The sequence below is a fragment of the Rhinoraja longicauda genome, chromosome 1, assembly GCF_053455715.1.
Source record: "Rhinoraja longicauda isolate Sanriku21f chromosome 1, sRhiLon1.1, whole genome shotgun sequence".
In the NCBI taxonomy this organism is placed as follows: Eukaryota; Metazoa; Chordata; class Chondrichthyes; order Rajiformes; family Arhynchobatidae; genus Rhinoraja; species Rhinoraja longicauda.
Genome location: NC_135953.1, coordinates 75,431,629 through 75,455,399, shown reverse-complemented (window position 1 = coordinate 75,455,399; position 23,771 = coordinate 75,431,629). Strand labels below are relative to the sequence as shown.

The window sequence follows — 23,771 nt, the reverse complement described above, 5'->3', positions numbered from 1 at the left end:
TTATGCTTGTTTCTCAGTACCATTTTGAAACTTGCTGATCAACTTTAAGTGAAAAGAAATGGGCAGTACCAGTCTGAAGAGCCAATCTGTCTTTCAGTTGCATTATTTTTCTTCATCTCAAATGCATAGTATATAAGTTGATGCTAAATATCCCTAAAGTCCACGTAGCCTCTCTATTTTACATGAAAAGTAAGCTCTCAAGTGGTTGTCAGAATTAAAAACAGGATCTTGAATAGTAGGGCAGGTGGGTTGAGGAATGGTTGACGGAGTTTAATACCGAGAAGTGCGAGATGTTGCATTTTATGAAGTCTAACCAGGGCAGGACCTACACAGTGAATGGCAGGGTTCTGGGTAGTGTTGTAGACCAGAGGGAACGAGGAGTGTGGGACGTTATCCCTTGAAAGTGGTGTCACAGGTAGATCGGGTGGCCAAGAAGGCTTTTGACACATTGGCCGTCATCAGTCGGAGTATTGAGTATAGAAGTTGGGTGGTACAGTTGTACAAAACATTGGTGAGACCACATTTAGAGTATTGTGTTCAGTTTTGGTCACCCTTTCTAGGGAAGACGTTGGTAAGCTGGAAAGGGTGCGGAGAAGGTTTACGAGGATGTTGCGAGGACTTGCGGGCCTGAGCTATAGGGAGAGGTTGAGCAGGCTAGGACTTCATTCGTTGGAGCACAGGAGCATGAGGAGTGATCTTATAGAGGTGGATAAGACCATGAGAGGAATAGAGGGTAAATGCATGGTGTATTTTACCTTGAGTTGGGGAATTAAAAACCAGAGGGCATAGATTAAGGTGAGAAACGAAACATTTAATAGGAACCTGAGGGGCAACAATTCACACAAAGGGTGGTAGGTATCATAATCATAATCATACTTTATTAGCCGGAGGAGGTAGTTGAGGCAGCTACCATTACAATGTTTTTAAAAATTTAGACATGTACATGGATAGGATAGGTTTGATGTGGTCCAAATGCAGGCAAGGGGACTCGTGCAGATGGGGCATGTTAGTTGGAATGGGCAATAGTTGGGCCGAAGGGTATGACTCTATGAAACTGGTCGAACGTGACCTACCCCTTTTGCGACCATGATCATTGCCAGTCAAATCTGGTCACATACCATTTCATTCATAAACTTTCATTGTCTAAATTTAACATTTTATCATTAGATTTGGTACAATGGAAGTTTGTTGCCATATTTTGCTTTACTCCATTCGGATTCATGAAAACACAGACAGTATGTCCAATTGTGATTTTTTTCCCTAGATTTCATAGGATCATAGCTGGGGCTTCAAATTTGGCAAAAGTATTTTTGAGCACGGAGTCAGTTTGCATATCTGAGTAACATCTAACTCTTCTCTATTGCCACTCTCAGTGACTACTATAAAATGATCAGACTACCAATCAACATGAAATTAGATGAGTCATAAATTGTGGCAAATTTAATATTTGTAGGATTAAACATTAATCTTACCATAAACAACTGTAAACATTGCTCAATTTGCGTTAATTTCATTGGTCTCCCTAGACACTGACACAGATTATATTTGACTGTTCAGAACTAGTCAGTTTTGACAGGGTTTCACGGCCAACTGTAGCTGAGACCTTGAAAATGGCTCCAAAACCTGGCAACATATATGGACTCAGTGGCTGTTTCTATGCATTCTATACTTAATCAGAGAATATACTTGTGTATGGCAATAATCTTGCTCATCTGTATGCAAAAAAGGAATTTCACCATACCTTGGGACATATGATAATAAAGAACCATTGAACCATTCCTGTATTTGAAAATCCACACTAAATTCTTTCCCCTGATTTGTTATTATTAATAATTTGGTTTCCTTTTCAAATTCCTTCTTCTCACCACTCGAGCCTTGAAATTGATCTGACATATTAAAAGTTCCTTAGTGTTTTTGTAATATCCATGCCAAGAACTATTTTGTTCATGGAACCCATGGCAATAAAATATTGATTGACTTTTGCAAAGAGAAGAAAATACAGCAAATGTGGAACTGGAGCCTAGTAGTTGGGATTAGCAGTAGAGAAGGAATTAATAGTCTGACTCTGGTTTAGGAGTTGAGAAAGGCAATATCTAAAATTGGAAATCTAGGATTAAGATGACAAAAGATTAGAGCCTTGGTGGGGGATGGACTAGAGTTAAGAGCTAGTAGGGTTGGGTAATGGGTGGGTGGGTGAGGTGGGCTGGATGGAAGGAGAGAAGGACCACAGCGAAGAGAGCCTTGGGAGGATAAGAGATTGAGTATGTTGTTTGGAGACTGGGTTGCATCTGGAGAGTGTCTGGAGAGTGATTATGCCCTCAAAGATCAGATACGTTGCAAAACATAAAGGGACATGCCAGGATCGGGTTCCCTGAACTGGGACTTGCTCCAGGCCTTAATCAAACTAATTTTTGTTCACTTCCACTTATTATCAATCATGATTATTTAAGTATCTTTGGTGATTGTATGTTTGAGAGTGTGTTTTGTACTTTTAAAGGTAATATATAATTGCAAACTGTAACTAAATATAAGCTTGAGTTCCACAAACTGCTGTCAACACTAATTTAGTTGAGTGGCCTATTAAATTTGGTTGTTGGCTATTGGAAAGGAATTTTGAGAATTTGCTCACTTTTGAATTATCCACGAGATAACAGACATCAATCAATCAAATGCAGTTTTTTATTTTATCTGAAAGCAATATTAGTTTTTATCACACTTCTGGATTTGATAAAATCACTGTTAATTTTGTATTCTTAGGGAATTGTTTCACTTTGTCTGGTGTTTGAGACGCTCGTCCAGACATACCTTCCTCAACTCTTTTATCATTTGCGTGAAATTGGTGCACAACCGTAAGTATTAATGCCTTGTGCTGAAAGGTATTTGGGGGAAATAATTCTGAGTATGTTTATTACATTTATTCTCCTAATACTTTTAAGAGTCTTTACTGACAAAATAGAGTTTTAACTTCTCACTGATTTACCATGTCCAAACTGGACTATTTCTTTAGGTCCTTTTTATGCCTTGTGGACAAAGTTGTTTGGTATAGCCTTTTGGGATACCTAAAAAGGATTTTTTTTTAGAAAGGAAGAACTATTATATTCAGAATCAGAATAACCTTTATTGTCATCCAAAAAAACAAGTCTTTTAGACGAAATTCCATTACCCGCAGTCCAACAATAAGAGCAATAAAAATAAGCAATAACACACACAATCACAAACCAACACAAAACAAAAAAAAGAAACATCCATCACAGTGAGTCTCCTCCAGTCACCTCACTGTGATGGAAGGCAAGAACGTATTTTTTCTTCGCCTGCCGTTTTCGCCCGCGGTCAGGCTGTTGAAGTTGCCACATCGGGGCGGTCGGGGCTCCCGACATTGAAGCCCCTGTTGGGCGGAGAAAATCCCGCGGCCTGTTCCAGTCCACACCGGATGTTGAAAGGTCCGCAGCGGGCCGACCCAAGCCCGCTAAATGGCATCTTTTAAGTTAGGCGACGGTGATGAAGTCTCTGAGCAAATATAGTGGATGGGGCAGCAATCTTGAAAAAGGTGAAGACTTGCAGATTGTTTCAAGAACAATGGTGGTAGGGAGAAGTGAATGTTTGAAAGTATGTAACGGTGCCCTTGGCCATCCAAAAGCCAATTAAATAAATAATATTTTGGGTTTGCAATCTTTGCCAAACCACATCAAAAACATTCAAAAACTAATTTTTGCAGGCCTACTGCTGATTAATACTCTGATACATAGAATCATAGAAACATAGAAAATAGGTGCAGGAGTGGGCCATTCGGCCCTTCGACCTTTTCTTATTTGCAGGTTGTGAAAATTTATCTGGGAAATTCTGGTGCAAAAATATTTGGTTTGATGTGTTTAAATTTTCAGTCCAATTCCCTCCCAGTTCTTTTGTCTCAAATGTATGCCTCGCTGCATCTATGGATATTTTATGGATATTCCATTATATTTAGATATTAGATATTGAGATCTCTGTAAATATTGTCTACCTTTTTGGCTTCTGAATTTCCAGTATTGTCCTCTGCTTAAAGCCATGCGTACACAAGATAACCATGAGTACAGGTACCCCAGGTGACTTGCTTTTTGTGCATCTCTGGGACTTTACTGTTCTGCATGAAATGCAATTAAAAAAATTGCCGAGCCATGTAAGAGCTTTATTCATCAAATGTTGGATAAATGTAGAGATGTTTTTATGTATCCTGTTTTGCTAACTTGAACCTTATTATAGATTGCAAAATAAGCAGAATCAGAACAATATCTCCTGATGTTGTATTTTGACCTGTTAGTGAGCCAGCTCCTCGACATAACCCTTGCATTCAATGTTTCACTCTTTTTTTTACAGACTTCGGATATCATTTAAATGGATGGTTCGTGCATTCTCAGGATATCTAGCAACTGATCAACTTTTGTTTCTTTGGGATAGGATTCTGGGTTATAGCTCGCTGGAAATTCTTGCTGGTATGAGTATTCCTTTTGCAATCTGACACGGACTTCCTGTTGAAGTTGCCTTCCGTCTGTTGTATTTATATATTTCTGTCAACAGAGGGAGTTATAGTCCTCGTTTTTTCTCTTTTCCTGATATTTAATTTAGTTTAGAGATACATTGCGGAAACAGGCCCTTCTGCCCACCGATTCTCGTACGCTAGCACGATGTGTACACTGGAATATAGAAGGATGAGGGGGGATCTTATTGAAACATATAAGATAATTAGGGGATTGTACACATTAGAGGCAGGAAACATGTTCCCAATGTTGGGGGAGTCCAGAACAAGGGGCCACAGTTTAAGAATAAGGGGTAGGCCAGTTAGAACGGAGATGAGGAAGAACTTTTTCAGTCAGAGAGTGGTGAAGGTGTGGAATTCTCTGCCTCAGAAGGCAGTGGAGGCCAGTTCGTTAGATGCTTTCAAGAGAGAGCTGGATAGAGCTCTTAAGGATAGCGGAGTGAGGGGGTATGGGGAGAAGGCAGGAACGGGGTACTGATTGAGAGTGATCAGCCATGATCGCATTGAATGGCGGTGCTGGCTCGAAGGGCTGAATGGCCTACTCCTGCAACTATTGTCTATTGTCTATTGATGCTAGACACGAGGGACAATTTACAATTTTTACTGAAGCCAATTAACCAACAAACCTTTATGTCTTTGGAATGTGAGAGGAAACCGGAGCTCCCAAAGAAAACGCATTCAGTCATTGGGAAAACGTACAAATTCCGTTAAGGCAGCACCCGTAGTCAGGATCAAACCCAAGTCTCTGGCACTGTAAGGCAACAAATCTACCGCTGCGCCACCATGCCGCCCTAATGTATGTACATGCTTTAAAAAAAATCCTGGCAGCTCTGAATATTTTGAAAAAAGTTCACAAAATTAGATTTTTGGGTTTCCAATTAAATTTCCACACTACATTTTTAAGGAATAGTACTATTCCTTGTCTTGCCAAACATTTTTATTTCTCACACTTAAAATTGGCTAACTTGATCATTTTACTGTTGAATAAAAAACTGAAAATTACCAAATACAGATGCTGTAAATATGAAACCAAAGCTGGAAATAGTAGGCCAGGCAGCATCGGTTGAAAGAGAAACTGAATTCATGTTTCAGGTTGAAGGCCCTTTAAACGAAAAAATATTTCAGTGTAAAGTATGTTAACAGCAATGTGTTCTTCCTGTGGCAAAAGTTACTTTGTTTTGGCTTGTTGCATCCTGTCATGCCTTCGCAAGCAACTTGTGTACTTTAACAAGACAGGCTTTCTGATCATGAACTGCTCTGCTCCTTGCAATCAACACCCTGGAGGACAATTTTGACATTTATGAAACACCTTGACAGATACAGTGGCCACGGCAACAAGACTTTTAACATTGATAACTTGAACGGAAAAAAATAAATCTGAATGTGAAGCAGGAAATCCTGCTTTGTAATTGTATGAACATCACTCACAAAATGCCAATCTGAAGCAGAAAGTAATTGAGCAGCTCCGAACTTTTGATATTTTACTGATGTGACTTCTTGATTGGTCTGCATTCATGAAAATACTTGTAAATGTTTTGGTAATTGTGTGATTGGTTAAATTCAAGGAAAAGTAGATATATTAATGATTTGGACGAGGGAATTGAATGCAACATCTCTTAAGTTTGCGGATGACACGAAGCTGGGTGGCAGCGTTAGCTGCGAGGAGGATGCTAAGAGGCTGCAGAGTGACTTGGATAGATTAGGCGAGTGGGCAAATGCATGGCAGATGCAATATAATGTGGATAAATGTGAGGTTATCCACTTTGGCGGCAAGAACAGGAAAGCAGAGTATTACCTGAATGGGAGAAGGGGAGATGCAACGTGACCTGGGTGTCATGGTGCACCAGTCATTGAAAGCAAGCATGCAGGTGCAGCAGGCAGTGAAGAAAGCGAATGGTATGTTGGCATTCATAGCAAGAGGATTTGAGTTTAGGAGCAGGGAGGTTCTGCTGCAGTTGTACAGGGCCTTGGTGAGACCGCACCTGGAGTATTGTGTGCAGTTTTGGTCTCCTAACCTGAGGAAAGACGTTCTTGCCTTAGAGGGAGTACAGAGAAGGTTCACCAGATTGATCCCTGGGATGGCGGGACTTACATATGAGGAAAGACTAGATAGACTGGGCTTGTACTCGTTGGAATTTAGAAGACTGAGGGGGGATCTTATAGAAACATATAAAATTCTTAAGGGGTTGGAGAGGCTAGATGTGGGAAAATTGTTCCCGATGTTGGGGGAGTCCAGAACCAGGGGTCACAGCTTAAGGATAAGGGGGAAGTCTTTTAGGACCGAGATGAGAAAACATTTCTTCACACAGAGAGTGGTGAGTCTGTGGAATTCTCTGCCACAGAAGGTAGTTGAGGCCAGTTCATTGGCTATATTTAAGAGGGAGTTAGATGTGGCCCTTTTTGCTAAAGGGATCAGGGGGTATGGAGAGAAGGCAGGTACAGGCTACTGAGCTGAATGATCAACCATGATCATATTGAATGGCGGTGCAGGCTCGAAGGGCCGAATGGCCTACTCCTGCACCTATTTTCTATGTTTCTATGTTTCTATCAGTATTAATGCTACCCAGAAACTTTGATTTAAACATTTTAAGGCAACCTTGGAGAAATATCATCAATGTTTTAACACAGTTTATTTTATTTCAGTGCTGGCAGCTGCTGTATTTGCTTACAGAGCAGAAAACTTAATGGAAGCAACATCACTGGCTGCAGCTGAAGTAAGGTCATTTTGGGGCCACTATACTTTTGGATGTATTTCAGTGATGTACATCACCTTTTGAGGGGAGGGCCAGATTTACAGTAAAACGACCCCTTGGGGCCATTCTTGAGAAACGGGTTTTATTTAGTTGTACATCACCCAATACTAATATCTTGTATAAAGACATTGTTCTCATTGGCCTGCTCAGAGCCCACTTTGGTGTTTCACCAGGACAATGCCCCAGAGTTACACATTTACAAACATGTACCCACTAACACACCATCCATTCAATGGTGACAAATCAATGCCCACCATCATAATACACTGTTTCCACAGCTAAATCTGGATACAGGTCCAAAGGATTACTCTGATCTTGCCATGGTCCCTGAATCCCCTCTGCATGGATGGCAAGTGCATGCCAAACTAGCCCAACCCTGGTCCTGATGTCGCCTGTTAGCTTGTTTTGTGCACCATGGGTGTAAGATTGGGGGTAGGGCGAGAGGGGAATAGCTGTTGTAGTGGCACAGCCCATAGATCCACTGCTTCACTGCCCCAAAGACCTGGTTTCAATCCTGACATCCCAAAGACGTGCAGGTTGGTAGGTTAACTGGTCACTATAAATTGTCCCAAGTGTGAATTCCAGGATCGTGGGTGGGAAGAATTTAAAAAAAACTGGGATTAATGTATGATTAGTTTAAATGGTTCATTGAGCGGGGCCCGGAGGGCCCGTTTTAGGCTATTTCCCTATGACTCCGACCTCTAGCACTAGTCATATGGATATTGCAGGGAATGGAGCAATATAGATTATATGCAGGTAGATAAGATTTGGTTTCTCAAAATTTAGTGCAAGGCCATGCATCCATTTGCCATTTATTTGATTTCTGAGCATACCGTTTGCAGCACGGAGTTAATTTATATTTAATCAGGATATTTTGTGCTCTTATTGCAGGCTGTACTTGCTGATCTTTCCACGCTACAGGTCATGCCTCTTCTACAGCTTTTCCTGTTTGCTACTTCTACTTAAACTGTATTGTTTGAAATGGATGGAAATGTATAGAGCCATCTTGCCAATTCTGTATCACACCTTAACAGTATGATGGTGCCTGCATGAGAAAGTGAAATAAAAATGTGTACACATAGAAGACAAATTACTTTTATTTAAGTTTATGTAAACATTAATAATAAAGCAATTTATGAACCTTACGAGTGACAAAAAATACCTGTGTAGAATTGAGAATATCATAATTCCTTGTAAAACCACTAAAAGATCATTTTTCTGTTTTTTATTATGTTTACTGTTTTTTATTATGTTTACTATTTATAAAATCATAGATCGAAATGAATGTCTCATCAGTTGTTTGTATATAGTCGGCGAAGTCCTCCCATGTTACTGTTATCATCTGTATCATACATTCTTGCTATTTAGTTCATTCTATAATTTACCTTAACACATTACTGAAGATGTCTTAAAATCTCATTTTAAATTCTAATTTTTCATAATATGAATAGAATTCTAATAATTTAGTTTTTACTTACTGTAAATGTGGCTTGATCAAAATTATTTTAATGTAAAGAAAATAGCTGTAATGTCTTTAAAATTGAATTCCATAATTAAAAATGATTTGTTTGAAAATGAATGCTGTATGAATAAAATTTATTTCACTGGAAAATAGAAACAGCCTTTACATTAACTGTTTCAGTAATTTTCATGATATTTACCTGGTTGCTTATAAATTAATATATTAACCATGCGCATCATGTTTTGTGAATAGGCTGTATGTGGTTGGGAGTCATTGTGCTTATGGAGAAAGTTGCTACATATTGTTATATAATATATAGTATAAGAAAATAACTGCAGATGCTGGTACAAATCGATTTATTCACAAAATGCTGGAGTAACTCAGCAGGTCAGGCAGCATCTCGGGAGATAAGGAATGGGTGACGTTTCGGGTCGAGACCCTTCTTCAGACTGATGTCAGGGGGGCGGGACAAAGGAAGGATATAGGTGGAGACAGGAAGATAGAGGGAGATCTGGGAAGGAGGAGGGGAAGGGAGGGGCAGAGGAACTATCTAAAGTTGGAGAAGTCGATGTTCATACCACTGGGTTGCAAACTGCCCAGGCGAAATATGAGGTGCTGTTCCTCCAATTTCAGGTGGGCCTCACTATGGCACTGGAGGAGGTCCATGACAGAAAGGTCAGACTGGGAATGGGAGGGGGAGTTGAAGTGCTCGGCCACCGGGAGATCAGTTTGGTTAATGCGGACCGAGCGCAGGTGTTGAGCGAAGCGATCGCCGAGCCTGCGCTTGGTTTCGCCGATGTAAATAAGTTGACATCTAGAGCAGCGGATGCAATAGATGAGGTTGGAGGAGGTGCAGGTGAACCTTTGTCTCACCTGGAAAGACTGTTTGGGTCCTTGGATGGAGTTGAGGGGGGAGGTAAAGGGACAGGTAAAGGGACAGGTGTTGCATCTCGTGCGGTTGCAGGGGAAAGTGCCCGAGGTTGGGGTGGTTTGGGTAGGAAGGGACGAGTGGACCAGGGAGTTACGGAGGGAACGGTCTCTGCGGAACGCAGAGAGGGGAGGGGATGGGAAGATATGGCCAGTGGTGGGATCCCGTTGTAGGTGACGGAAATGTTGGTGGATGATATGTTGGATCCGCTGGCTGGTGGGGTGGAAGGTGAGAACGAGGGGGATTCTGTCCTTGTTGCGAGTGGGGGGAGGGGGAGCAAGAGCGGAGCTGCGGGATGTAGAAGAGACCCTAGTGAGAGCCTCATACTGTTTCTTATATTGCTTTACATTACTACATATTGCTACATATTGCTTCATATTGCTACATATTGTTTCTTTGAGAAGAAGCCAAACAGCGTGGAAACAGACACCGTGACTCTGCCAACCATCAAACACCCATGTACTCTAATTATACACTAATTCCCATTTTCACCCTCACTTCAGTCCCATCAACCCACCCTCAGATTCTACCACTCACCTATACCAGAGCCAAGCACCATTTCTTTACCTATACAGGTCTCCTATTGCTTGATCCAGAGCAGTTTATGTAAAGCAGAATAGATTGCATGCCATTGACTTGCTCAGAAATAGCACATAATCTTAGATGTGAAATTAAAAAAAGCAAACTTAACAAAAATTTTGATTTCAACTTGTTCAATTAAAGTGTTACTTTTAAATAACTACTTTCATATTCATATAACTTTGCAATGACATTCATTACAGTGACTGTAAAATAAATTGCTTCTAAATTTGAAAAATGAATAATTTTCCCTGGTACTTTTGCATTGGCTAATTGCAGAGATTATGGGGTTCAGAGAGAGGTTGGGGATTGAGTGGAATTTAATCTTGGAGTTTCAAATGCAAATCGTGAACTGTACAATACAGTGGTGGGATGAAGATAAATAATTCACTTCTTAACAAAGGTACCAGTCCAATGCTAAGCTGGAAATCTGTAGTCCAGGGAGTGCCAAATTAAATGTATTCCAGAGACCTGCTCTACATTTCTCTGCAATATTCCAGTAGCATTACATGGAGAATAATATACTGCAACCCTGACGTGGAAACCACCATGAGTGCAAGGAAAATTCACGTGGCCAACTTCTGATGTGATGTGAAATGTCATAGGACTGATGTGAAATGTCATAGGACTGGTGTGATCAGTTCCACTCTTGGGGGGAAAAAAATACTTTTCATCGGTTTAATGCTGAAGAAAATGTTGTGCTGCTAAATTTGTTCACAATAAACTGATTTAGTATCATGTTCATGTCTTTTGAAAACTTCCTACTGATCTGCCATGAATAATGAAGCGATTTTACAGTGACACAAGGACTTGTTTACTTAAACTTTAACAATCTAGTAAACAAAAAAAGCAAGATAATCTCTGATACAATCATGTATTAAACACTACTTTTTTAAATATAAGTTTCTCTGTATATAAAAGAATTAAATAGTTTATCTCATAAGAAAATATATATATAAATTTAATCTTGGCGTTTCAAATACAAATCGTAAATTTGTATTAAAAAAATATTCTAATGCCACATTATCATTATATAACTCATCATGCCATGGACAATTCTTTTCAATGTTTACTGTTCAAAGGTAATTTATGTCATGTGAATTCTGCTCATCAGACCATTTGCGGCAAAGATTATGAGCAGTTTCAGAAGTAGCATCGTCATCAGTACTTGAAGTACTTTCAGTCTACGCAGGTAACTAGAAATTACCATCATCCGCGAAAAGAGCTCACTGAATAGAGAATGATGCAAGTAACAAATTTCCTGCGACTTCATTCAGAAACTCCCCTGTCCAGTTCTTAAATCCTTGATTGTTCTCATTTTAACTAATGACAGCCAATCTCAATCAAGGGATTTGCTTGAGACCTTTAAGTTCTTCAGTCCTGGAAGTCTGAAAAAATGCTGTCCCTGGTCTGGCAGATATGGACCAGTGAGGAGAACTTTCAATACATTCTTCAGCTCGCAGCATTGCTGACAAGACCAGCATTTGTGCATCATTTATAATTGCCCTCGAAAAGGCAGCATTGTGTAGCTACTCTGTGGTGCAAGTACTTCCACAGTGTATTTTTTTATTTGTTAATTTTCAAGACGGGGAGTAACTGGCAAGGGTCTGTACTTATTGCCCATCCCTAATCATCCTTGAGAAGGTCATGGCGAGCTGCCTGCTTGAACTCTGCAGTCCTTCTGGTGTAGCTACTTCCCATTTTATTGGATAGGGAGTTCCAGGATTCCAGCGATAATGCTGATATTTCCATGTCACATTACAGTCTGATGACAGGGAACATGCAGTTGGCTTTGGCATTCTTGCTTCTAGAGGTTGAAGGTTCGCGTGATATTGTTTTCTCCGGGTGCTCCAGTTTCCTCCCATACACCAAAGATGCACAGGTTTGTAGGTTAACTGGCTTCAGTAAAGATTGTAAACTCTCACTAGTATGTAGGATTGTGTTGGTGTACAGGGATCGCTGGTCAGCGCAGACTTGGTGGGCCGATGGGCTTGTTTCCGCGCTGTATCTCCAAACTAAACTCAAACTAAGATCTTGATTATAATATGACAATAGACAATAGGTGCAGGAGTAGGTCATTCGGCCCTTCGAACCAGCACCACCATTCAATGTGATCATGGCTGATCATTCTCAATCAGTACCCCGTTCCTGCCTTCTCCCCATACCCCCTGACTCCGCTATCCTTAAGAGCTCTATCTAGCTCTCTCTTAAATGCATTCAGAGAATTAGCCTCCACTGCCTTCTGAGGCAGAGAATTCCACAGATTTACAACTCTGACTGAAAAAGTTTTTCCTCATCTCCGTTCTAAATGGCCTACCCCTTATTCTTAAACTGTGGCCCCTGGTTCTGGACTCCTCCAACATTGGGAACATGTTTCCTGCCTCTAACGTGTCCAACCCCTTAATAATCTTATATGTTTGATAAGATCCGCTCTCATCCTTCTAAATTCCAGTGTATACAAGCCTAGTCGCTCCAGTCTTTCAACATATGACAGTCCCGCCATTCCGGGAATTAACCTAGTAAACCTACGCTGCACGCCCTCAATAGCAAGACATCCTTCCTCAAATTTGCAGACTAAAACTGCACACAGTACACTAGGTGCGGTCTCACTAGGGCCCTGTACAACTGCAGAAGGACCTCTTTGCTCCTATACTCAACTCCTCTTGTTATGAAGGCCAACATTCCATTGGCTTTCTTCACTGCCTGCTGTACCTGCATGCTTCCTTTGAGTGACTGATGCACTAGGAGACCCAGATCTTGTTGTACGTCCCCTTTTCCTAACTTGACACCATTCAGATAATAATCTGCCTTCCTATTCTTACCACCAAAGTGGATAACCTCACACTTATCCACATTAAACTGCATCTGCCATGCATCCGCCCAATATGCAATGGGGTTTTGCAAATTCAGGGCAGCACTCGTACAGCTCTGTGTAATTGGGTGAAATTGTGAGAGCTTGTGTACATGAGGATATTTGGATTGTTCTGCATGCAGAGCTGCATTTCAGTTTCATGACAGGTCCATTCTGAATGAATGCTTGATTGTCACATGTGACAAGTCAGTGAAATTCTTTGCTTGCCTCCTCAAAGTATGCAATAGTCGCCACATAAAGAGCACTTACAAAGTTACAAAGCATCCTGCGCCAGGTCTACCTTTGCTTTCCCCCCTCCCTCAAGGCGTTCCCCCCACGTCGGATTCTCCTTTGTTCCTCCCCCCCCCCCCCCCCCCCCCCGGCAGCGGTGAACTCACTCCCACGTGGTCCGTCAGTTGGCGCCATCATCGATCGTCGCACTGACCTCTCCACTATTGTTGCCAGGCCCATCCTGAGGCCTCTGTGGCACTGGCTCAGGCCCCAGCCGCGGGCTCTGCCCACCCAGGCTCCTTAGGCCGTGGGCTCTGTAGTTCCTCATTCTGTACTTTTCATGGCTAAAATCCATTCTTCTCCTCCATCTTTCTTGCAGACATGTGAATCTTGTTCCATTCTCAACAGCTGCATTACTTTATGAAGTACTGCTCTAATGTCAGAGGAAAACACTCAAGGATGTTAGCAGAACCAACTTGAAATTGTCTACATTCCCCACCATCCCTTGAGGAACTGCAGTTCAGTAGGGCTGCTCTCTTTCACCTTCCCAAAGGTAATTAAGTAAGGACAATAAATTGCTAACAATACCCACATCCCAAAAGACAAATAAAAGAAGTTCTGAACTTTGAGCTTTTAAATGGTGTTTGCCAATAAATTCAACAGAGCCTAAAAATAATTGCTATGAATACTCCACTTTAATTCTTTGAGCGCATATTGATAATTAGAAGTAAACATACGTGCTAATTGAAGCTCAATTGATTAGCCACACTCTGAACAAGCATTGCTATCATTCACAACACTCAGTCATGACAATCATTTGCTATATTTTTGCTGTGTTTTCCATTTTTTCCCAATTTTTTTGTTACTTTCCTGCCAATTAATCAGTTGACAGTTTTCTACCATTTCTAATATTGATATATCTATACTGATCTGTTTGGCTGAGGACCCAGTATTTTAATTATCAATATTTTGACTTTGAGGAAAGCACTAACAGTTATGATTACATTGATGGTGTCACTCACTGCATGTGTATATTCTGTCATTGATCTGCTCATATGCTGGAGCAACAATACCTTGTATATTGTAGATAATTGAACAGTACTGCACACGAAGAGGCCCTTTGGCCCACAATGTCTGTGCTGAACTATCTCTGCACTGAACTGTGCCAAGATTATCTCCCTGCGCATCACCCATATCTCTGCATATCCATATGCCTATCCAAAAGTCTCTTAAATACCATATCAGCCACAACCACCAACATTCCCGGCACTCACCATCCTCTGTTTAAAAAAGTTGTCCCACTCATTTATTTTAAACTTTGTCCCTCTTACCTTAAAGCTATGCCCTCTAGTATTTGATTTTTCTATCTTTGGAGAAAGGTTCTGACTGTCTGCTCGATCTATGCCTCTCATGTTGTGCATTTCTGATATGTGTCTACAGCCTCTGGCATTCCAGAAAAAGCAATCCAAGTCTGTCCAAACTCTCCCTCTGGTTAATACCCTCTAATCAAGGCAACATTCTGGTAAACCTCCGTGGCACCCTTTCCAAAGCCTCCACATCCCTCTTATAATTGAATGAGCAAAACTGCACGCAATATTCCAAATGTGGCCTAACCAAAGTCCTATAAAGCTGCATCATGCCATCCTGCCTCTTATACTCAATGCCCCAACCAATGAATGCAAGCACACATTTGTCTTCTTTACCACTCTATCTACTTGTGTTGCCACTTTTAAGGAGCCATATATGGACTTGGACCCCAAGAAACCTCTGCACAGCAATGCTGTATTGGGTCCCGCCATTAATGGTATATTTCCCCCTTACATTTACCTCCCAAAATGCAATACCTCGCACTTGATTGAATTAAACTCCACCTGTCATTTTTCCAGCCCATTTCTGTAGCTGATCTATAGATTTTCACTGTCCTCCATTTCCTTCTCCTTGGTGAAAACAGGTGAACCTACTGCAACCTTTGATGACCCTCCTCAAAATCTGCGACCCCAGCAAACTTGGTGTCATTTGCAAACTTACCAACCAACCCATCTATGTTTACATCCAAGTCATTAATGCATATCACATACAGCAGAGGTCCCAGCACAAATCCCTGCTGAACTCCACTGGTTACAGCCCTCCAGCCTGTATATCATTCTTCCATCACAACCCTCTGCCTTCAGTCAGTAAGCAGGTTCCAAACCCATATGGCCAACTCACTGTTAATCCCATGCATCTGAATCTTCTGGATCAGCCGACCATGTGGGTCTTAACTGAATGTTTATTAAAATCATGTAGACAACATCCACTGCTCTGACTTCATTGATCACCTTTGTCACCTCCTCACAAAACTCAATCAAGTTAATAAGACACGACCTGCCCTGCACAAAGCCATGATGATTGTCCCTAATTAACTAATTCTCCTCCAAAAGGGAGTAAATCCTATCCTGAAGTATCCTCTCCAATAGCTTCCCTACCACTGATGTGAAGCTCACTAGCCTATGATTCCCTAGATTCTCTACTTCTCTACTTAAATAAAAGAACATTAGCTACTCTCCAGTCATCTAGGACCCTGCCTGTGGTTAGCAAAGACACAAAGATCTCTCTCAAGGCTCCCACAATCTCCTCTTTTGCCTCACTCAATAACCTGGGACAAATCCCAAAAGGTCCTGCGGATTTAACTACTAAATACTCCTCAAGAGCCCCAACACCTCCTTCTTCTTAATCCCAAACTGCCCTTGCATATTAATGTTCTCCACACTTATTTCACTGTCCTCCATTTTCTTCTCCTTGGTGAAAACAGATGTAAAGTACTAGTTTAGTACCTTACTTACATCCCTAGAATCCGAGCACTAATTCCCTTATTGATCCTTGAGCAATCTTACTTTTTCCCTGGTTACCTTCTTATTTCTAATACAGGTATAGAAAGCTTTGAGATTTTCTTTAATCTGACACTCCAAAGTTATTTTGTGGTCCCTTTTGGCCCATCAAATTGCCCACTGGAGTTCTTTCCTTCTTTCTTTATATTCCTCAATGGCCCTGCCAGATTCCATCCTCTTAAATCTTGCAGGCACTCCATTTTATTCTTTTTGACCTTCGTAGACACCATAAAATGTTCGCAAAATCACAGGAAAAGTTCTGAAACATTTCTATGATCAATATTTCAACGTGTACTTCTGCTTTGAGTAAACAACTCAACTGAATAAATCATGTTAACATACATGGTTGAAGTATGATTAAGCTCTAGCATCCTTGGGTTTCTGATGTTGCCAGACAGATCGATGTTCTCGATCACAGGATGTCGCTCCTGTTAATATACAAACACTCTTATATTCACTTTTTAAAAAGATGTTACACAATCTTTGTAACACAATAGGATAATACATTTTTAAGTGAACCAGCAAATTCAAAGGTAGCACAAGAATAGGGGGGTGGTGGGTTTAACAGGAGCATGGGAAACAGAGTCCTGCATACTTTAAACGGGTATAAAGTTGGTGTTGAGTTTAAAAACAGCGTGGAACTGGGAATAGACACAAAAAGCTGGTGTAACTCAACAGGTAAGACAGCATCTCTGGAGAAAAGGAATAGGTGACGTTTTGGGTTGAGATGGTACCCCAGTTTGTTTAACGGGAGCAAATGAATAGTACTCTGTTAATCTTAATAGGGCACTGAAAATAGGATGTAATAATTTGGAAGGGAGTAGACAATAGACAATAGGTGCAGGAGTAGGCCATTCGGCCCTTCGAGCCAGCACCACCATTCAATGTGATCATGGCTGATCATTCTCAATCAGTACCCCGTTCCTGCCTTCTCCCCATACCGCCTGACTCCGCTCCGCTATCCTTAAGAGCTCTATCTAGCTCTCTCTTGAAAGCATTCAGAGAACTGGCCTCCACTGCCTTCTGAGGCAGAGAATTCCACAGATTTACAACTCCCTGACTGAAAAAGCTTTTCTTCATCTCCGTTCTAAATGGCCTACCTCTTATTCATAAACTGTGGCCCCTGGTTCTGGACTCCCCCAACATTGGGAACATATTTCCTGTCTCTAACGTGTCCAACCCCTTAATAATCTTATGTTTCGATAAGATCCCCTCTCATCCTTCTAAATTCCAGTGTATACAAGCCTAGTCGCTCCAGTCTTTCAACATACGATAGTCCCGCCATTCCGGGAATTAACCTAGTGAACCTACGCTGCACGCCCGCAATAGCAAGAATATCCTTCCTCAAATTTGGAGACCAAAACTGCACACAGTACTCCAGATGCGGTCTCACTAGGGCCCTGTACAACTGCAGAAGGACCTCTTTGCTCCTATACTCAACTTCTCTTGTTATGAAGGCCAACATTCCATTGACTTTCTTCACTGCCTGCTGTACCTGCATGCTTCTTTTCAGTGTCTTGGAAAGGAACCTTGCTGAGTTCTTAAAGAACATGGGAAATGTGACATTTGGTGTTTTTTAAAAGGAACAGGCAATGGAGGAGTTTAAAGGAGACGTGCAAACAGAGCTCCACTGAGCTTAAAAGGAGCCTGGGAAACAGGATCCGGGTCAGTTTAAAAGGAGTGCAGGAAACAGGATGTGAGCAGCCAGTGTAAAGAGACAAGGGAAACAAAACTAGGTGAGACAGATTCACACCATGGGGATTGAAACAATGGTTGGCAGATTATGTGAGTTTTGCATGTATGAATAAAGCAATGCCTCGCCCCAATTTTTTTAATTCTACAAGGCTGAGCTAAAAGCCAATCAGTTTAGCTGCCTGCAATTTGTAATTTTCATCTGCCAAAAACTCACTATAAAAGGCTCAGGTTCTGGCATGGAATAAAACGTAGAAATTAATATACTTTCTGCAGTTCCATTTCACCGGCCAATATATTTACATCGCCAGATCACTGATATTTTTCGAAGACTGATATTTTGAATCAGACGAATTAACAAAACTATTAAGAGTGGATACAGAATCTTTAATTAGCATTGGAGTGTATTGATAACAAGTAACAACATCGTTGACATCAGCAAGCATTTACAGGTAACTTCCACAGGCTTCCTCCTGCTCCCCAGCTGTGACTTCACTGAAAGCCCAGTGGAAATCCTGTTTATACTTGCAAGCAGCCTGTCATCTGCTTGATGCATTTATGCATCACAGTTTGGCCGCTGACCCCCAACAGCAGCCTGAAAAGATCAGGTCGTAAAAAGACTTAAGGGATAAAGTGATCTCAAATGCCACTGACAACGCAGCTATGGCGGCATTTGCTCAGAAGCCACTTGGTACCACGGAGCCGGGTTTTGTCAGCACCTCTGTTGTGAAATACAGTCTGTATCCCACGGCTTAAACCCACGGCTTAAACTGGCAGATCTCCCAGTGTGATTCATACAGAGTATTTTAGCCAGCATAGGGGAGAGCAATGGTGCCGCTTTGGTAGGGGAGGGGAGACGAAGGTGGGAATGGAGAAAACTATTGCAGCTGTTAGTCCAGATCTTGCAGCGACAGTCCCGGCTAAAATACCAACATTTCATTTTTTAAGAACCATTAACATCCCTCAGAGCTTTACAAGTGTACATCAGACACCAATTCATGCAAATATTATAAGACCAATAGACTCATTCGGCTCATCGGGTCTACGCTATCTGATCATGGCTGATCTATTTTTCCCTCTCAAACCCATTCTGCTGCATTTTCCCCATAACCTTTGATGCCCTTACTAATTAAGAACCTTATCAATCTCCGCTTTAAAAAATACCCAATGTCTAGGCTTCCAAGCCGCCTGTGGCATTGAGTTCCGGATTCACCGCTCTCTGGCTAAAGAAATTCCTCTTCATCCACATTCTAAAGGTATGTCCTTCTATTGTGAGGCTTTGCCCTCTGGTGAGACCCATCCAAAACTGGAAACATCCTTTCCACACTCACTCTATTTAGGCCTTTTATTATTTGTTATGTTTCAATGAGATCCCCCTTCAACCTTCTAAACCAGGGGTGTCAAACTCATTTTAGGCCACGGGCTGGAATGGGCAAAATGCGACCATGCGGGCCGGATCAGTTGTGTACGCACCAACGCACACACACGTGCTCCCACAGCTTTCGTTGCCTTCGTTTTTTCAACTTGCTCTCATGTGTCTCAGTCTCTGCTATAACTACAAAGTGTTTCACTTTACAAATTTTGTTTCTTATGAAGCAGATTGCCTAGCAAGCATTACTTTTATGTTTGGTATCTAGGCCCTAGATAGAGTGGATATGGAAATAATGTTTCCAGTAATAGGAGAGTCTAGGACCAGAGGTCACAGCATCAGAATAAAAGGACATACATTCAAAATGGAGATGAGGAGGAATGGGTGTCGAATCTGTGGAATTCATTGCTACAGACAGCGGTGGAGGCCAAGACATTGGGTATATTTGAGGCAGAGATTGATAGGTCTTGATTAGGTTACAGGGAGAAAGACAATAGAATGCGGTTGAGAGAGAAAATTGATCAGCCATGGTTAAATGGCAAAGTAGACTTGATGAGCTAAATGGTCTAATTCTGTTCCCCTGTCTTATAGTCTTCCTACAGTGTTTATGTTTTGCTCACAAAGGGCTGGCTGGGTGGTGAACAGCCAAACAACAGCTACCTGGCATGGTGAATGATGGCCTGTCCATCACCTCACCTGAAGGCCCCGCTCCCCATCCTTCTCCTTATGTCTTTCTTCACATCCCCTCGCCTCACCTCTCATGTCCTTCTCTACCCTCACCTTCTCCCTCACCTGCCCTCTCCCTTTCCTCAGTCTATCCCTTCTCTCATCCCCACTTCCTTACCTACAACTACTCCCCCACTCCCCTCCCTTACTTCATTCTCTCTCATTCCTTACCTCATCCCTAAATCCCCTCCCTTCCCTCATCCCTAAACACCATTCCTTCTCTCATCTGCTCCCTTCATCACCCCCTCCCTCCCTACTTCCTTTCTTTACCACCTACTCCCCCACTACCCTCCCTCGCCACCCTCTCTTCCCTTCCTCATCCCTAAAAACCCTCCCTTCCCTAATCTGCTCCCCTTCCTTTACCCCCACCTTCTCCCTTCTCTTCCTTCTTCCCGCATAACTACCAGCATGTCTTCACATCCCACCTAACCTTAACCCAAACCTAGAGCTTCAACCCTGGAGAGCAGCTCAGATATTGGATCACTGGCTCAGCCCCATTCACAGTTCCTTCCTACACAAATTAATGGTTTTATTTCTGTTTCAAGTTAATAACCATATTATGAAAACAGTATTTCTTTATACAACATACCTTCAATGTCATAGGCAAACTGCAAGCAATATCTTTAGTACGTGAAATCTACAGCACAACATAAAACTATCATTACATTAATTTCCAGGAATAGTTCCTCAGCTGCACTAGTTTGATGGCCTTTCAAATGTTGTGAAACAGTACTTACCTCTGCTTATTATGGCAAAGGTTACAGTAAATGTATTAGCTATAACAAATAAGATTTAAATCTGAAAATATCACTTGTTATGTGACATTTCCTGTTGACCCCGATGTTCACTGTCAAGCTCGATGGACTGAGCGTGGTGCTGATAGATCTGCCAAGATCTACATGGTCATGGAAGGATTCTTTCATTTATAGATGAATTATGATACGAAAATACAAGATAGTGAGCCTACTCTTCTCTAGAGATTGAAAATTCAGTTTGAATATCACTGATCTTCAGGGATAAATACCTGGATACAAGATAATACAATGGCAATCCAGGCTTTCACCAAATGTATTGCCATGATCTTTCTCCTGTTAACTTAGAGACTTGGGATATAGGAATAGCTGGCAAAGAGTTTCAAGCCTCATTCCTCACCCTGGTTTGGTAATGGCAAAAAAATCCATTCTCTGGGGCAATGTGGTCATCCAGGATCCTAAGCATATTTGCGGCTCGCAGTAATCAGACACCACTGTCTATTTAGTTACACAGGCTGCTTGTTACACTGCGGAGATCAATGACATTGACAAGCGTCATGTCGACGCTTGATCGCCGCCAAAACAATGTAGCAAACAGCTTTTAGTATTTTTAGTTTACAGTAACAAAAATACATTTTTAGCTGTTAAAAATAAATTTGTACACTCAGCAGGTTAGTGTCTTTGGAAGGAGAAATGGAGTTACTGTTTAAGGTCGATGTCCCTGAACTCTGGCGGGCAGTTGGTCATGGGAATCTCATGGAGCAGGACAAGGGTTCCTCACCTTGACACCCCAATGCCTCAGACCTCTCATTTTTCTCTCAGTCTCGGAATTATTTCCTGTCCCGAGCTGTGCTGGAGAAAGTGGTGCTGGGCGGCCTTCTTGGGCCTTTGCTCTCCTTGTGGTGAGGGTGGACTCACTATCTCAGTGATGGCTCCAGGATTTGGACCCAGTGATCCAATGGGTGAAATACCCTTACTCGGTTATAGTGGATAATGTGCAATAATGGACACCATTCCACCCAGTGATTTCAGAGAATTATTGAACTAGATGAAGTACACAGATTGTCACCAGCCATAAAGCAGGCCTACTGTTCTTTTCAACATGGATGTCAGTACAATGCTATTATAATTAGCAACCAATATTGCTCAGACAGCAACCACAGGAAATCTGACCAGCTCAGCATTCATCTCTTATTTATCATATCATATCATATATATACAGCCGGAAACAGGCCTTTTCGGCCCTCCAAGTCCGTGCCGCCCAGCGATCCCCGTACATTAACACTATCCTACACCCCACTAGGGACAATTTTTACATTTACCCAGCCAATTAACCTACATACCTGTACGTCTTTGGAGTGTGGGAGGAAACCGAAGATCTCGGAGAAAACCCACACAGGTCACGGGGAGAACGTACAAACTCCTTACAGTGCAGCACCCGTAGTCAGGATCGAACCTGAGTCTCCGGCGCTGCATTCGCTGTAAAGCAGCAACTCTACCGCTGCGTTACCGTGCAAATTTAAATTTGCTTGTCTGATTTTTATTGATCATGTCTCGTCTAGCAGACGAGGCATAGTAAAATTGTTACGACCATTAAAATGGATAGGAGTATAGAAAAGTAAATAATGGTGGTAAATCAGGCAGAATATCTTACCTTGGTTTCAGGGAGAAATGCATGCAAGTCCAGCGAGATGTACAATGTGGACAATAGCCCCCAAGGTAAATTTTATTTCATCAATGTAGATGAACAAATGACAAAATATTAGGTTACAAATATTCCTTATCTCAGTCTGCAAGGGGCCAATCAACAAACATTAGTGCCAAATCAATGCTATAAAAATACTCCACCAAATGAACGGACACAAAAAAGGGAATTACAAACCCTGCAGAAAAATACTTTAGAAATAGCTGACAAAAACATTAGTTCTTACACTTTGAGATTCTAAAATTCTCAGTTTTGATCTGATTAGGGTTGAATGAAATCCAGAGAAATTGCCTATTTAGGTCACCTCCACTACCTTTGTGGAACTTCTTTGTTTCCTGACAAACCGTAGTTGTTGACTTTACGAGATATTAAGATGACCTCACCTGCATTTCATGGGGAAGTTAAAGATTCCCATGGCATCATTGGATTAAAGTAATGTTGATATTGCTCCTGGTGTCTTGACTTAAAACCATGCCATTGGTTTTGCTACTCCATTCGATGCACCACTGGTACTGGAGTTAAAACTGAAATTATTTAGATATTCAGCAGAGCTATTTTTTTAAACTGGCCACCATGCATGAAAAAGATTTCTGATGAAAAACCATTACATCTGAAACAGCTCATCAAGTTTCTTGCTCCATATTTGGGCCATTCTTCGTCACGTGTGTGACCAAAAATGTGAAAAATTGTGGAATACATCTCTTCTAATCCTGAAAGCATTACAGGTATATTGTTTTGCATTGTATATATGACTTGTATATGTCAAAGTTTTGTATTGTATATATGACTTGTATATGTCAAAGTTTATCAAGTGAAATATTATGAAAACAGTATTCCCTTATATACAACATACCATGTCATAGATAACTGCAATATCTTTAGTATGTGAAATCTACAGTACATCATGAAACTGTCTCCAATAAGCATTACATTAGTTCCTCAGCTGAACTTTTGATGGCCTTTCAAATGCTGTGAAACCATACTTACTTCTGCTTATTATGGCAAAGATCATAAGTGATAGGAGCAGAATTTAGCCCTAAGTGCTAAATCTAACTGTCGCTTGAAAACATTCAGCGAATTGACCTCCACTGCCTTCTGTGGCAGAGAATTCCACAGATTCCCAACTCTCTGGGTGAAAACATTTTTCCTCATCTCAGTCCTAAATGGCCTACCCCTTATTCTTAAACTGTGACCCCTTGGTTCTGGACTCTCCTAACATCGGGAATTTTTTTCCTCCATCTAGCTTGTCCAATCCTTTAAGAATTTTATACCTATATACTAAAACTCTCATTTGTTTGTTTGTTTGTTCCTGAACTACAGCCAAAACGGTACACGATTGCGCG

The 23,771-nt window shown here is 41.4% G+C and overlaps 1 protein-coding gene and 1 long non-coding RNA gene across 4 annotated transcripts in view; one reads left to right on the top strand and one right to left on the bottom strand.

The window, feature by feature from the left end:
• The window catches only part of tbc1d19 (TBC1 domain family, member 19), an 85,922-nt gene extending 77,153 nt beyond the window's left edge, over positions 1–8,769 (top strand). For 2 of the 3 annotated variants that reach the window (XM_078400406.1, XM_078400416.1), the window contains exons 18-21: positions 2,758–2,849; positions 4,354–4,469; positions 7,157–7,227; positions 8,158–8,768. In XM_078400406.1, coding sequence (XP_078256532.1) covers positions 2,758–2,849; positions 4,354–4,469; positions 7,157–7,227; positions 8,158–8,232 — 354 coding nt within the window. In that variant the 3' untranslated portion in view covers positions 8,233–8,768. Of the gene's footprint in view, positions 1–2,757; positions 2,850–4,353; positions 4,470–7,156; positions 7,228–8,157 lie in introns of all 3 variants that reach the window. The other variant, XM_078400398.1, reaches the window with a different exon arrangement.
• LOC144594211 (uncharacterized) overlaps positions 1–23,771 on the bottom strand; it is a 74,743-nt gene that overhangs the window by 35,040 nt on the left and 15,932 nt on the right. The window lies entirely within an intron of this gene.